At 44.1% G+C, this 15,223-nt stretch overlaps 2 protein-coding genes across 2 annotated transcripts; one reads left to right on the top strand and one right to left on the bottom strand.

The window, feature by feature from the left end:
• Positions 1 to 3,544: 3,544 nt before the first annotated feature.
• BBS12 (Bardet-Biedl syndrome 12) lies at positions 3,545 to 7,088 on the bottom strand (the record flags this gene model as incomplete). The annotated part of the gene is made up of 2 exons (XM_082281330.1): positions 7,023 to 7,088; positions 3,545 to 5,696 (listed from the first exon to the last, which is right to left on the bottom strand). Exon 2 carries the CDS (start codon positions 5,678 to 5,680, stop codon positions 3,545 to 3,547), a length of 2,136 nt encoding a protein of 711 aa, XP_082137456.1. The 5' UTR covers positions 5,681 to 5,696; positions 7,023 to 7,088.
• Positions 7,089 to 7,265: 177 nt separating this feature from the next.
• LOC309573445 (uncharacterized protein) lies at positions 7,266 to 11,724 on the top strand. The gene is made up of 5 exons (XM_082282424.1): positions 7,266 to 7,320; positions 8,864 to 9,019; positions 9,917 to 10,045; positions 10,145 to 10,282; positions 10,471 to 11,724. Exons 1-5 carry the CDS (start codon positions 7,318 to 7,320, stop codon positions 10,558 to 10,560), a joined length of 516 nt encoding a protein of 171 aa, XP_082138550.1. The 5' UTR covers positions 7,266 to 7,317; the 3' UTR covers positions 10,561 to 11,724.
• Positions 11,725 to 15,223: the final 3,499 nt, after the last annotated feature.

Below are 15,223 nucleotides of genomic sequence, written 5' to 3'. Positions count from 1 at the left end.
AATAGAGGGGTGTGTGCTTTTCTTCCTCCCCCTATTCAGGATCAAGCCCAGTCTCTGGTTTGTGCACACACCTCAGCTGTTCTCACTCTCCTGTCACCTATGCTGGAATCATCCCTGGGGACATTAGTTCTTGGAGCAACATTATCTATAAAGAAAAAGCCCTTTAAGACTGCAGATCTATTCATGCTTGGTTAGAAAAGAAAGGTCTTGGTCCTGCAACTTTGCAATAAATGGTTAATTAATGCAACAATGCTGGTGGCAAGTGGCAGAATTAATCTGCGATTTTTTGATTTTTTTCCAAATGATGTCATACAAACTGCTCTGACTGTACTGGTGTGGAATTATCTCGAAAGGATTGCTGATCTACAGAGAGAGGGATAAAACTGGGTAAAACAAATTGTAAGGCTTGTAGTGAGCTTCTGTTACTCCCAGAAGTGCCTGTTGTTCACAGCAGTCCTGGCAACTCAGCAGGTTCCAGAACAGCAAGCCCTTCCTTGAAGCAGCAGCTCAGTCCCATTTCAGTATGGCACTGTCACGTAACACGGACTTTGCACAGGAGTTTTATAGAGTTTACACACAGAAAGATTTAAAAAAAAATCAGTAACAAGACATTTCATTCACTTGATACCTGGTGATGTTGGTTCAGCTCCTGCAGATGCCCTGCCTGAGTTGGTTATGGGAAGCCAACCTGCTTTGCATGGAGGAAGGTCAGTTCTTGATACTGCAAGAATGATTTTCTGCTGGCACTGTGACTGATGGGATGACTCAGGCCTGCCAGTTGCCTTGTCCTTGTGAGCAGAGCTGAAAATCTCTTGCCACTCCGTAACTTTTCTCCTAGATTCACTTCCCCTCTCCAACTCTCTCCTCTAAAAAAATGAAAAGGAAAATGTTCTCCCAGTCTCTCCAGCAGCCCTGGTTTGGGATAGCTAAAGGAGTTCAGTGCAAACAAACAGTATGGATGTTTTCTCCTCAGCCCCACCCTCCCACAGTCACTCCTTTTCCTGCCTGGAGACCCTTGTAGGTACACACAGTCTCCTACATTTCCGAGCTCAGATTTTTAGCACACCTGGTAGCAGGCAAACTCTCGGGTGCCTCTTGACAGCCACTGATCACTGGTCTATATCCCATACAGGGCCAGAACTTGCAGGTGGCTCTGCCCTCCAGGCTGGCCCAGCTTGGGACAAGGGTCTGGTTGCTATGATTAAGATCTGTGCCACATTTCAGGAAATCCTCAAGGAGCAGAGGCCTAAAAATTTGCTTTATAAAGAGAAATATGAAATACAAGGCAATCAGCCCTAAACAGAAGGTGGAGTGAGCTGGGAATGATGATACTGGGATGCAAGGGAGAAACGAGGCACCTGACTGGGACTTGGTTCCAGCAGGGAGCGAGATGTGCCAACTCCCTGAAATCTCTGCCATCTCTCAATTTCCCAAGCACATCACATGTAAAAGCTTAGCTCTCCCATCACACCATACTCTACACAAACAGCCTTTGTGTCCAGAGGAGAAGCCTCTGCCTGGCAGGAGCTGAAATCGCCCGTGGCAGATGTTGAAATCATTCCCTGTGCCGGGCACCACGGCAGACAGGCACAGGATCTCCATTCCATGGTGCAGAGAGCTTTAAGAGATCTGAGGCTGAGGGAGCCACACCAGTATGTTGTATTCCAAATTGGAGGAGAGGATGTCTTGAGGAGAGCATGCATGTTAATCTTCTGTGCATACCAAAGAGATAATTTTAAGTAATCCAGGATACAGGATCTACCTAGTTCATAAAATGTTCCATTTCACTGTAGAAAAACAAGCGTCAATTAATCAAAATGTAACATCTGACAGCTTTTTAGAAAACCTCTTGTCCTGGTTTTGGCATCACATTTAAATATATCATTATGTGCTTTTTAAAAGCCTGATTGGAAAAATTACGTCATTTTGGACTTTCTCAACATTTGGTGCGTCAGCTCCCAGTGTCTAAGAGCCCATAAATAGATGTTGGACCACCTCAATACAATTCATGTCCACAGATTTTCCATAACACACTTCACTCTATTATTCAAATAAAGTGCAAGTAGATCTTTTCCTGGGAACAGGGGTTATGCAATGTTCAGCACAGGAGGATCAAGAAAAACAGCGTGAAGCCAAACATGAGCTGCAAACCCTTGCAGAGCAGCAGAGTTTGTTTATTTATATGTTGTGTTTCCATTTAATTCTCACTTAACAGCCCCCAGCTCCTTTTGCCTTTTTTGATCTACCAGTCTCTTTCTCTCTCACATCTTGGTACACCAAGAATGTGGCCAAGCAGCTACACATCAATTTGCCAACTGATTAATAATGAACATGTAACTTCAGGATGATCAGAACTTTAATATAACGAGACCCTTATGCTGTTAGGAACTACTGTTCCAAACTAAAATTATAAACCCCTGTAGTACTGATGAGATTTTGCCAAAATCCACTGAATGCTGGGGTCTGATAGCAAACCAAAATGTTTCGTTTCAGGTCAGAAACGTAACACAACTTTAATACACGCACAGACACCCCCATAAGGATCTCAACCTTATTTGTGTATGAATTTCATTATCTGTGCTGCCAGCCATGAGCATTTTAATGAGAAAGTTCTTGAAGGCAAGGAACCTCCTTAGCATCACCATTTCCATTCGTTTTCCATTCTATTTTCACCAGACTGGTGAGACATTTCACTTTCAAGGTGACTCAGAATGCCAAGTTCAGAAAAAAAATCTCCATAGTTACACACCTCTCTCTTGCAATGAAGTGCCAGTTCTCCAGTGCCCAGCTTTCAAACTGTCAGTGCTGTAACACAGCAAAAATGCCTTGCCTCAATCACCAGGATAGATTCATTTCCAGTTGTTAGCCAACACCTAAAACTTACAGCAACATTTTCCTCTCTGCAAGGATAGCTGAAAGACCCCATGGAAATAATCTACAAATCCAGTTGGCAATTTAAAAGAAAATTCTGTGTAGAGATGCATCCAGTCTGTAATACCAAAAGGAAGGATTCAGCCTGGACTGGTCAAAACCAGAGAAATTCCAGAGGGCATATACTGGGAAACAGGAGATATATGGAGCACATAAATATGCAAAAATAGAATCGATTCATACAATCTCTCAGTATAAAATGTAACATTCACGTTATTTCAAGTTTAACTCTTACATTTGCAGTGCAGAGAAATTAGGAAAAAGGTATTAATTTAGAAATAATTACACTATATTCTTTCATGTAACACAAGTACAGCCATGTTATGTAAGAGATCTCTACCTTTCTTTAGAAGACATTAGGAGACATCTGTACAGGCAATACCGTTAGCTAGAAATGCACGGCTGGGCTTCGAGGTAAGCCCACAAGAGATTTTTGTTTGTTATTTAGTTCCCGTTTCTAGAAGTAAGAAATTACCTTGTGGCTGTCTCTCATTCTGACTTCTGCTGTTACATTCTAAAGTCACAATCACATCTCACTGTTTGCTTTATAAAGACAAGTAGTTGCACCCGGGCTTCTCCCACTGACTCATGGACTTAAAAATCCTGAAAAGTCCTATAAAAACATAAATTCACCTGACACAGGCGAGTTCAAGAGCTGGTTCCTTGTGGGGCCTGTGATAATTTCAGTGTCTGTTTGAAGCACCAGCAGCACCAGGTCCAGAGCTCTCCTCCATGCCTCTGTCTTGGCTGCAACATTATCACAAACTTTTAAATCGGTGACCTGGTCAGGGAAGGGATCAGAGCCACCTCTGAGCACTCCACCTCTCTTAAACTCTTCCAAAATATAAGCTGAGGGAGACCCACAGGCTGCCGCTTTCTGGAGGTGATGATCCACTGCAGCACACGCTTCCAGCTCTGACCTGGCCTTTGCAGTGTTACACAGGACCACGGAGAGGTACCACTTCCAGCCACTTCCCAGTGCCTGGAGCACAATGGATTTATACTCTGCCAGCCAGGGACTGGGAAACTCTCTCACAGGTTTGTCATTTCCCAGTGGCTCGGGCTGCTCTGCGAGCACCTGGATGTGACTGAGGCACAAGAGCTCCACCGCGCCACCCCCAGGGAAAACCTTCCCGTCCTTAAGAGCGTGATGGAGTCGATACAGCGAAGTCCAGAACTGGTCTTCAAGGAGCTGCACCTTGGAAGGCAGGGCAGTGGTGAGCACGGCTGTGAGCAGGGGGATGCTTCCCGCGCTGATCCGCGCTGGCACCAGCTCACCCAGATCCATCGCGCGCCCGTCACTGGCCTTCCACAGCTCTGCCCGGGCCCCGTTCCCAACACAGGAAGCGTTCAGCTGGCTCAGGTACGTCACTGCCTGGGCACCAGTGGCCGCCCCAAAGGCACACAGCACATCCCGAGCCACACAACCAATTACCAATATCCTGCTGCCGATGCACCTTTCCATGAAGTTCTCGCACACGTTTCCTTTGACCAAAACCAGGTTTACTTCAAAGGTCATCAGAATATCCAGCATTCTGCTTAGCCACGCATCTCCTGCTCTGCCTCCCTGTGGATTCGGATGCTCCAATATGGTCCTTACATTCTGTGGTCTGTTAAAACCTAAGTGGCGATACTGCTCCATGAGGTCACCATCCATCAGCAGAATCCGAAGGGGTTTGTCTGCAAAGTGTTTGATGACTGTGGCTTGCTCTGGTGACACTAATGTGACAAAGCCTGGGGAGACACAGGAATAGCTCTCAGGCAGGCCTAGCACACAGCACGTCACAATCTCTGTGATGTTAATCTGGGAAGAGCCACTGCATTCTGCTCTCTCTTGCTGATAAGCAGCAATGCTTTGTAGCAGTTTAACGCTGGTCTGGTTTCCGTGGCTCAGAGCCATTGCCAAATGTCCTAAACCATAACATCCACATGGATCTGCTGAAGGTCCTGAAAGGTATCCCTGAAAATTACCTTGCTGACTTGAAAAATGGCTTTTCCCTAGGGTGCTGAAGTGTCTGCTGTGGGTTAACTTCTGTGTGATAGCGATACAGCTGGATGCAGTAACACCACTTCCACACAACACAGACGAACTTTTGTCACCCGCTGCTTTGACAAGAGAAGCCACTGAACCAAAGCCAGCCAAAGATGAAACCAGGTACTTGTTGAAATGACAATCATCTCCTTGATGGGAACTAGAATTTATTGGAATTATTTCTTCTGGTGCAGAAATATCTCTCTGAAAACACAGCAAATTCCAAGGATTTGTAAGACCGTCACATCCAGCTTGGCCAGTTTTGCTTTCAAAAGCCTTTAGCCTAACTCTGCTAGAACACAGCTCTTTCTTTACGTCATGTATTGGTATTTGAAGACACTGGACTCTCTCACAGCAAGAGTTCAACCCCTCAGACATCACAGACACTATTGCTGGAACAGGAACGTTCTGCTGGAGGCACTCCACCACAGCATTGCTCCACGCTCCAACCAGGAACAACAGGGTACTCATCCCAGTCTTAAACTCCTTGTTCTGAGCCTGAATGGTTTCATTAAGAAGCTGTCCAGCAGCACTTGTCAAATCCAAACTTTCAATCAGTCTAACAGCAGAACAAATCAATGTGCTCTGGTTGGTGCTTTCATCCACAATGAATTTATGTGATTTCATTGGCCCCAGGAATGTTCTCCCAATGGATGCTAAGGATGAGAGTTGCTGGAGTCCAATGTGTCTCCTGGCATTCACATCCCTGAAAGCCATGGGCAGTGGGCAGCATCTGTGAACAGAGCACAAATTACTGCCCCGTCCTCACAGCACACCACAGCATGAATCTCTGAAGAATCATTTTAACAGTCTAGCCCTGAATACAGCTCTCCTCTGTATAAAGCAGATCTTCATCCTGTGCATCTACTATGAGAAATCAATGGGCAGAGTTGCTGAAATGGTGCACTGTTAAAAAACCATGGAATTGTTTCTGGCTGGCTGATAGTAAAGAGTTGTTAATTCCCATGGTACCTTACACTTCCATCAGTACAGGCTGTGTGGAACTACCACCTCCCTCCTGTCCTGCTATCTGGAATTTCAGTTATTTGCCTTACTTAGGGCAAAACTTCACTAGAGCAAAACAGACAAATCACATGCAAAACTCAAGAGCTCTGTGTAGATCCTTCTTGGTAACAACAGTCATGCCACTGACTTTAACCTTCAAGTCTGGAAAAACATATTTTATTCTAATTCTATTTAGTCCAATTAGCATGCATGAATACATTAAGTGAAATAAAAGCAATGCCACCTTTTCATACCTTACAAACTGCCAAGACTTTAAAGTTTTGACCAACTATTCATTCATAACACACCAAAAACAAATCTTCTTTCCCTCAAAATCTCTTCCACACCACGGTCCCGTGGCACAACACATAGATTAAAATAAAGCTCCCTTTTTGAATAACAAAGTTATACACACCAAGAATTGAGAACCATGAGTCCTGTACCTCTTTTGCTCAAACCACAGAACCACAGAATGGTCTGGGTGGGAAGGGACCTTAAAGATCATCCAGTTTCAATCCCCCTGCCACGGGCAGAATCGTCTTCCACTAGACCAGGTTGCTCAGAGCCACATCCAATCTGGCCTTGGACACTTCCAGGAATGGGGCATCCACAACTTCTCTGGGCAACCTGTTCCAGTCCCTCACCACCCTCACAATAAAGACTTTCTTCCTAATATCCAATCTAAATCTACCGTCTGTTCGTTTGAACCCATTCCCCCTTGCCCTGTCACTATATGCCCTTGTAAATAGTCTTGCCCCATATTTCCTGTAGGTTCCCTTCAGGTACTGGAATTTATTCACATCATTTTCTCCAGATCCCCTAAAGGCCCCTTTTCCAAATCCAAAATGCTAATTTTTTTCCATCCCACACACCGAAAGTCCACTTCAATATTATGTCGTAGTATTGCGAGGGGGAAGAAATGCTTCCCGGCCCGCCGGCCCCACACGCCTAGAGGGAAGCTGCCTGGAGCGGACACACCGGAACTGCGCTGGCGACAGCCTAGCCGCTTCCTGGAGGCCGGAGGGTGCCTGCCGGGCCGGTGCGGGTGTCTCACCGGAGGGGCCGCGCTCCCGGCGCTCCCGCCGCTTCCCTGGACACGGAGTTGCCTGGACACGGCCGCCGCTCCCTCAGGCGCCCCGCGCGCGGGCCCGCCCTCGCGCTCCCTCAGCTGTCCCTCACGAGCACGCCGCGCCGCCATTGGCCCGAGCCTTGAGGGAGGCGGGTTCGCGCTCTCGTTCCGCCCGCTCATTGGCCGGCTGGGCGGCGCGTGCCGGCTGCGCGCGGCAGTGCGGAGCTCCCGTCCCGTCCGGTGCGGTGCGGTCCCATCCCGGAGCGGCATTCCCGGCCGGATGGTGAGCGCGCCCTCCCCGCCGCGGGCTCCCTTCCCACCGCCGCCTCCCCCGAGCTCCTCCGGCCCCTCCCGCCCCTCCCGCCGACAGCAGGAGTTGTGCAAATCCCCTTCAGGTTCCACCCCTGCCCAGGCCGTCGCTGCTGCCCGGTTACCTCGCACAACGCACCCCGGAGAGGCCCCCCCTTCCAACGGGAAAAACACTCCCGGAAATACACCGGGATTCGCAAAATGCGTCACCTGCTCTCGTCAAGCCGGAGGAAACACGCCTCGTTCAGCTCTTGGCACGGCTCACGGACCTCCGCAACGCTCGGGGCTCCGGAGCGTTGTTGCAACGGCAGCGGGCAGGCCCGGAGGTGGAACCTGAAAGGGATTTGCACAATTCAGATGTGAAACAAATGGAATAAGTCTCCATAGTCAGGAAAAGGTCTCGTGTGTCTTCTTCCCAGAGCAGCGTATACTCTTAGTAAAAGTCTCATGCCTCTGTTAATTGCAGAGGAAAGCCAGACAAATGGCTTTGCAATCCAAGCTGGGAGGGACAAATCACGTTAAAAACTGAAATTTCATTTCCAAATACAAGAAAATGGATTCTTCTCTATTACACACTGGGTATTTAAAAGAGAAATCCCAGCCCAGAAAATGGTAACAATTCAGCAGAGGCAGGAGACTGGTCCGCAGTAGCTAGGTAACAAATTCCTTGCTTGGTGTTTATTTACTTATGTAAAGCCTAGCCACTTGAAGCTGGGGGTGGGAGAGACTGCCTTTTTCCTTCCACGACTCTGTGCAGATTCAACACTGCAGGACTAAAATCTGTCTGCTGCTGATTTAAAAACAAAACTCTACTTGAGGAAAGCATCTGTCCTTTATAGGTGGCTTTATAGGTGGTGGGGGGAACACAGTACTGTAGTGGCTTACAGCAGAGGCAGGAAGGGTCTCGGAAGTGCCCTGGATAATGATCACCAGCTCAGCACAAGCAGATTAGTTCTTATGGGAGAGATTGTGTTGATCTCTCTGCTGTGGCACATTGCTACCTGGCTCCACATCTATTCAATGGACAGGCAGCCTGGAGCTACTCAGCTCCCTTTAAACTTCACTCCATCAGGAGTGGCTGATTTTGAGTCTCATTTACAGCCAACAGCCTAAGCAACCAGCCTTTTTAGCTGTGAGGATGTTGCACTCGTATTTTTCAGGTATACCTGCAGGAAAGGCAACTGGCAGAAGGTGCAGAGGGCCGCGGTCACCTCAGTGGAGTGTTCATTTTCAGGCTGCCCACCTGTTTTTCTGTCATTACTCCTTTAATGGGTGATCTTTCTGTTTAAAGCAGAAAACAGGAAGCCCAAATGCACATTCCCCAGGAACAAAGTCTTGGTTTGTTTTCTTTCTAGAATAACCTAAGAAAATTAGCATAGAGACCAGGTGTCTACCAATTGCAGCAAGGAATGTCTCTCACCTCTGCTACAGCTTTAATGTCATTTATAATTTTGTGTATTTTGAATTCTCCCTGGAATGCACTGTTTCTTATCTGTTCTCTCCCTCACTTTCTGAAGGCATCCAACTATAGAAAACCTGGCTTAGGTACAGCCCAGCGGAAGAAAAGTGGCTTGAAACCTGAACTTACAGAAGAGCAAAAGCAGGAGATCAGAGAAGCTTTTGATTTGTTTGACACTGATGGATCTGGAAGCATTGACATAAAAGAACTGAAGGTTTTCAGACTTTTTGGGTTTTTTTCTCTGGGGTGAAAATATCTTTGATCTCAAAATAGTAGCTGCTTTTTCTGTTTGTTCAACCCTATTTTAAAATAGTTTTGGAGTGTGAAGGAGTGTAATGGCTGAATTTGGGGTGCCCTCTGCATGCAGTGGTTCATAGCAGACAGGCTTCTCTACCATGTGGATGTTTAGATCTGAAAGCTTTGAATAGCTGAGCATTAGAGAAACTAAACAGTTTCAGTTTTCATGACTAAGGTGCTTGTTCCTGAAAGTGGACTTTTGTTGTTCTGGGATGAGCATCAGAATATCAAATATTTTCTTCACCTGTGAACTAAACGCAGATTTTGCACGCATTCAGGAAAGTTACAATTGTATTTGTATATATGTAATCTAAAAATTAGCTGGTTTTTGATTTAAAAAAGAGCAAAACGGAGATCAGAGTTGTATTTCAGTAACAATTCAGGCAGTGTGTGGGCCCTTGCATACACGCAGTAGTAAAGGGGGAAGATTGTTCTCAGTTCTCTCCCTGTGATTTTATGTGTCTGATCTTTTTGTAAGCATGAACCTTTTTAATTCTCTCCTTTACCTTGATTTCTTGCATACACACTGTGCTCAATTCCTGAATACATAACCTGGAAGCATGATTTACCTCTGCCTAATATAACTTCGGATTTCCACTAGACCATATAGGAAAAATGACATCTTAAGAATATTAAACCTGCACTTCCATTGTTCAGCAAGATGAAAGAAGCTGGTAGAGGACACCAAGGTGTTTTCATGGCAGTGAGTTGTCACTACAGTTCTGGACAAGGAAATGAAACAAGCTTTAGCTTAGCCCTTACACCAAAATTCTGGTGGCCTCCTAACAGAATTGGTTTTGCTATTTTGGCACAGGTTGCAATGCGTGCCTTAGGCTTTGAGCCAAAGAAGGAAGAGATTAAGAAGATGATAGCAGACATTGACAAGGAAGGAAGTGGCACCATCGACTTTGAGGACTTTTTGGCTATGATGACACAAAAAATGGTAGGAATGCTTAGCAGAAATTCTTGTGACAGGGTAAGAAAAAGGATCATCTCAGTGTCAGGGGTTTTCTGATTAACATATGCTTTACTCTTGGTTTAGAGCGAAAAGGATTCAAAAGAAGAAATCCTGAAAGCTTTCCGATTATTCGATGATGATGGCACAGGAAAGATTTCATTCAAAAACTTGAAAAGGGTTGCCAAGGAGCTGGGAGAGAATTTAACAGATGAAGAACTTCAGGTAAATTCTGATTTACAGACCAAGCCTGTAGCTCCTAGGGATTGGGTGGGAGGTCAGAAATATGAAAAGCAGTTAAATACATAGTTCTGTTTTCACATAAAGTGCCTCTGATTTATTGTTGTTTTAATGAGTGGAATATCTTGTGGTTAGAGTCCAGCGCCTGATCAAATGTACAATGTGTTTTGTAGGAAATGATTGATGAAGCTGATCGAGATGGAGATGGGGAAGTAAGTGAGCAAGAATTTTTGAGAATCATGAAGAAAACTAGCTTATACTAGTATTTGTTGCCTTGCTATACAGCTGGTCCAAAAGATAACCTGGAAAAGGCTTAAAAACTGGGCTTGTGCCTCCTGCATGTTTTCTGCCATGTAAAGAAAGTCTGAAAGGAAAGATTTTTTGGTTTATTCCTCTTTTTCAACAAAGATAATTGGGGAAGGAAGGCTGCAGTACCCAAAACTGCCAAAATGAGATACTGCAGAAGTCAAAAGGAAGGATGAACTGAACCTGCAAGGCAGGGTCCCTTCCCCTCCACCATAACAAGTTCCCCGATGGCCATTTTTGGATAAAAACTGCTGTGTTTTACTATTTGACTAAAAGATATTTCACTTGAGATGTGAAGATTCCCACTGCTGCTGGGAAAGGCTACTTTGCCTTTCCTAAGGCTACAGATTGAAGGGACAAGCACAGTATTTTTTATTCCTTTGAAGGTTTTTTAGGTTATCTTTTGGTATTTGTCTCCTGTTGTTTATTTCCATGAAAGACTCTAAAATGAATTGCATATCTATCTGTATTTCTATATGAAACAGTTTTCCTATGGCAAGTTGTTTTTGGATGTAATGGAAAGCAAATGTAGATTTGGTTCTTCCTTTGGAGCTGTGTGCCATTCATAGATGTTCTTGTGTTTATCTGATAACGTGAATGAAACTTGAATGTAACCTGCTTGGGTGACCAGAGTTTATTGTATAACCAGGCAACACCTTGTGCCGTTGTTCTCACTCCCCAGACATTACAGAGCTGCTGTCACTCCAGGATTTCAGGTACCTAAAAAGTCCAGTTCCATGGTACACTAGAGTAAATTTTGTCTTGTTGACAGTTATGCTGCAGAGGGGATTTGCATCTGAAGTGAAAAAGTAGCTCACCATGGACATCTGTGGAACACTGAATATATTTAGATCCATGCAGTCCAAATCCATTTCGCACGTCACAGGTTTTGGGATGGTTTTTTTTAGGAGTACCTTCATTTTCTTTAGTATTTCTTACATATACTGTCAGTCTAGGACTTACTGGAGAGCCATATCTCCTTTTGAGTTATAGAGCAGTGACACACAGCCTGGTACCTGATTATGTGGCTCTGCAGGAGGGTTTATCCTTTATAGACAATCAGCTTCAAAACTTTCAAATCCTGTAAAGCTCCAGAGGCCCAAAAAGTCCCATGTTAACATAGTGGCAGTAGATGTAATCTATAGTACCATAAGTGTTTTAAAATGTCTTAACTTTGTATAAGTGTGAAATAAAACTGTTTTGCAAGTTACGGAGTTCTCGTGCTTATTCTATTTTTTTAAAAATTATTTTAAAGTCTTAAATGGTTCACCAAGTACATTTTCACTTCCATTTATCTCTTCTTTCTAAGAGAGGAATTCTTAGGTGCAGTAGTGTGCCACTTAATTCCTCTTCCACTCTGCTAATTAAAAGTTTCTAGTACTAACCACATCTATTCAGAAAGGGAAATTTGAAGTTCTAGTTGATTATGGGGAATCCCAGAGCCTATTAGAGTGATTGTACTTTTTTTTATGCTGCCACAGGAAGAGATTGATGACTGTGGTTTACCTATGATGCATGTCACTTCTCTCTTCCTGTTCTAATCTCATTACCTGCCCTGAAAGTAGGAAAAAGCCACACAATCATACCTGCCATGTGTACTACCATGGTGAAATGTTATTTCTGGCTTGCCCATTAATCTCTGAAGTCTGGAATGTGAAGAAGTGTCTGAATGAGCACAAAACTTGCAAGTGTTAACATGTGTCTCGTGGTGCTTTTAGCTTGCAGGATAGTGAGGGAAATCATCCTCTCTTCAGCCTGGCAGCTGGCTGCAAAGCCCATCCTTTGCATCCCTTTTCCCCTTCATGCTGGCATGGAGAGTGGATCCTTAAATATCTGGCATTGGCAGATTCTCCTCAGGGCTGCAATTCAGACACTCATTGTGTGCACCCAGTTGAGATCCTTCCTCTGCACCATCAGCAAAACCTGATTTTCACTCTGAGTGTTCGTTCTAGGCAGATAGTTTACAGAAAGGAAAGTGGAACTGCAGTTTGTGTCTGGCAAACACCTAAATATCAAAGCATTGTTAAGGGCAATAAATAGCTTCTTGGGAGATAATACTGCAAATTACTTCAAATGAAAAATGTTTTGAAATGAAAAAGTACCAGGCTTTTAATAAAATACAAAATAGTTCAAGAGAAAAAAAAATTTTGCTTACAAGTTATATTCCAAAATACGACAATTGCACGGCAGTTTTACCTCTCAAATGCAACTTCTAAGTTCTTTGTCATCTCTCAGGCCCACAGTGCAGTCCCACAATCCTGCTAGTCCCACATTAAGGCAAATCTTCAGTTGGCTTTAGGGAAAAAAGACCCAAGGAACTGCCAAGGAGTGCTGTGCTCTCACTTCATTACGTGCGAGTTTGTTTTCAGAGCAATGAGCACAGGGTCAGCTTCTAACATTGCAGAAGAAAAAAGGCTTCTTTTCAGGTACACCTAATCTTGGCATTTAAAAGAGGATGGGGGGAAGCAACAGAGGAAACATTTGTGTACTTCCACATACCAGGAGTCTTACTTAACAGAGCCCAAATAGTTAAATAAACTGATGAGGTATTTAATATTAAAATATTTAAATTGGTCATTTACAGTTTTGAAGACTAACTCTCACATCCTGTAAACTGCCTGGTGAAGTCACACTACGTATTTGAAATGTTAAATACTAATTCCCTGGAAACCTCCTCACGGAGTTAAATAAATTAAATATTGCCACACTACAACAGCTTTAAATGCCCCCGGATAGCCTAAGTGGATTTTGAGCAGGGCACAGGGCAGCAAACTGCTCCGTCTACAGGCCGAGATGAGCCTTGTCCCTTGAGGAAAAGCACCCTCAGGGGATAATCCTGCAAAGACAGCTTCCTTTGTGTCACACATCTCAATACAAATGAGGGCCGATAGATCTGAGAGCGTGGCAGCCTCGCTAGAGGGCATCCAGTTACTGACGTGTGAGGTGAGTGAGGCTTTGACGCTTCTTTGAGTCCTCTGTGGCTTTCAATGACGAGAGAAAGTAGGCTCACAAACACCATCCAGACTGGGCTTGAAATACGTGGTTGGATACAGAATTATTTTCTCTGAAAGGCTTCTCTCACAACCCGTGTTCCCAACTCTGTAATTATTAGTCAGTTGTTCAAAGCTAAACCCCCAAACCACACTTTCTGAAACTCCCACTCTGTATCAATAATTGCAGACATGCTCTCAGGAGAGCAGAGAACTCAACTCGTCTTTCACACAGTCCCCCCGAGTGCTCTGATCACTTTGTAGAGTTATTGTCTCCCTTTGGGAATACTGCTATCAAATGGAACCACTCCCAGCAGAGAGACAGAGCCAGGCTCGCTGCAGGATGCTTGTGGCCCTCCCTTGGGATGTGTGAAAGCTTCGAGTCAAGAGGAACAAGGACTTGAGAATTAGACTCTTGTCCCCAAGGTGAGTGTACTGACCTTTAGGGATGTGGCATAACTCCAATGGCCTTGTGGGGACCTAAACCTATAGTTCTTGACCTCTTTGCAGTCCTGGCTGCCACTAATTACTGCACTTGAAATTGCTCAAGGCATTTTTTTTTGCTTGTCTGAATTAGATTCAACACAGAGAATATTAACAAAGCAAAACTGTTAAGCCTGAACTGCAGAGGTATAAAATTCCCTAGCTTTCAGGCTACATTACTTCCTTTGAAAGCTTCTAACTAGTTCTAGCAGTGACATAAGTTTCACCATGAAAAGAACCCCCCCACATAAATAACGCCATAAAAATTGGTTTCCATAGGAAGCAAATGCAACAGCTAACCTAACCCATTTCCAACATTATTTTGAACCACCCTCTACCCAAAAACGTAGCTTAGTGCAATGAAACAAAACCAGCTTAATTCACACATCCATGCTATTGTCTGAAATAGCTTCCTAGTATGGTTCCTTCTCTACCTCAATATAGAGAAAACAGATACATACTTTCCTCTAAATTTTTTCAGGCAGCCAAATGAGAAGTACCATAAAAGCTCTAAAAATGAAGGAAAAAGTGACCACAAACATTGTAGATTGAGTTAGAAACCCTAGAAGGTATTCCAGTAAAAAAAAAGCAACATTTTACCAACTTTTAAAGAAATAGAGCCAGATCATCTCAGTTTAACTCTGTTCTCCATGTTTCCTCTTTAGAGAGCTTAGGACGTGATTGGCCAAAGAAATCCACAGAAGCACAGTTTCCACACATCTTTTGAATGTTTTGTTTAAATCAGTCCATAATGCACTCATGAGGCCGGAGAGAATTGATGCAGAATAGCTCCTTTTGGAAAGGACATCAATTTAACAATGTTTTTGGGGTTTTTATCCTAACAGGTTAACTAAATTATTGATGAAGTTATTGATGTTAGTCGTGGAACAACAGCTACCTATTGCAGAAATAAAAGGAAGATTTTTTCCTAGATGAAAAAAATCCATGTCAGTGAAGGTACAGTCCATCTAGAGCAGATATCAGGTGAAACAGGTGCTAAAACTACAATTATTTTCTCTAAGCAGAAAATTACCATAGCTGAGTCTAGTGTTGGGTAAACATACCCCTTTACATGGCTCTTTCTCATCCTCCTCCTTAACATTAGGAACCAATGAAATATTCATCAAAATGGCCAACAGGTTTGAAT

Source organism: Coloeus monedula, assembly GCF_965178545.1.
Source record: "Coloeus monedula genome assembly, chromosome: 5".
In the NCBI taxonomy this organism is placed as follows: domain Eukaryota; kingdom Metazoa; phylum Chordata; class Aves; order Passeriformes; family Corvidae; genus Coloeus; species Coloeus monedula.
This window is presented reverse-complemented; position numbering and strand designations above follow the sequence as displayed.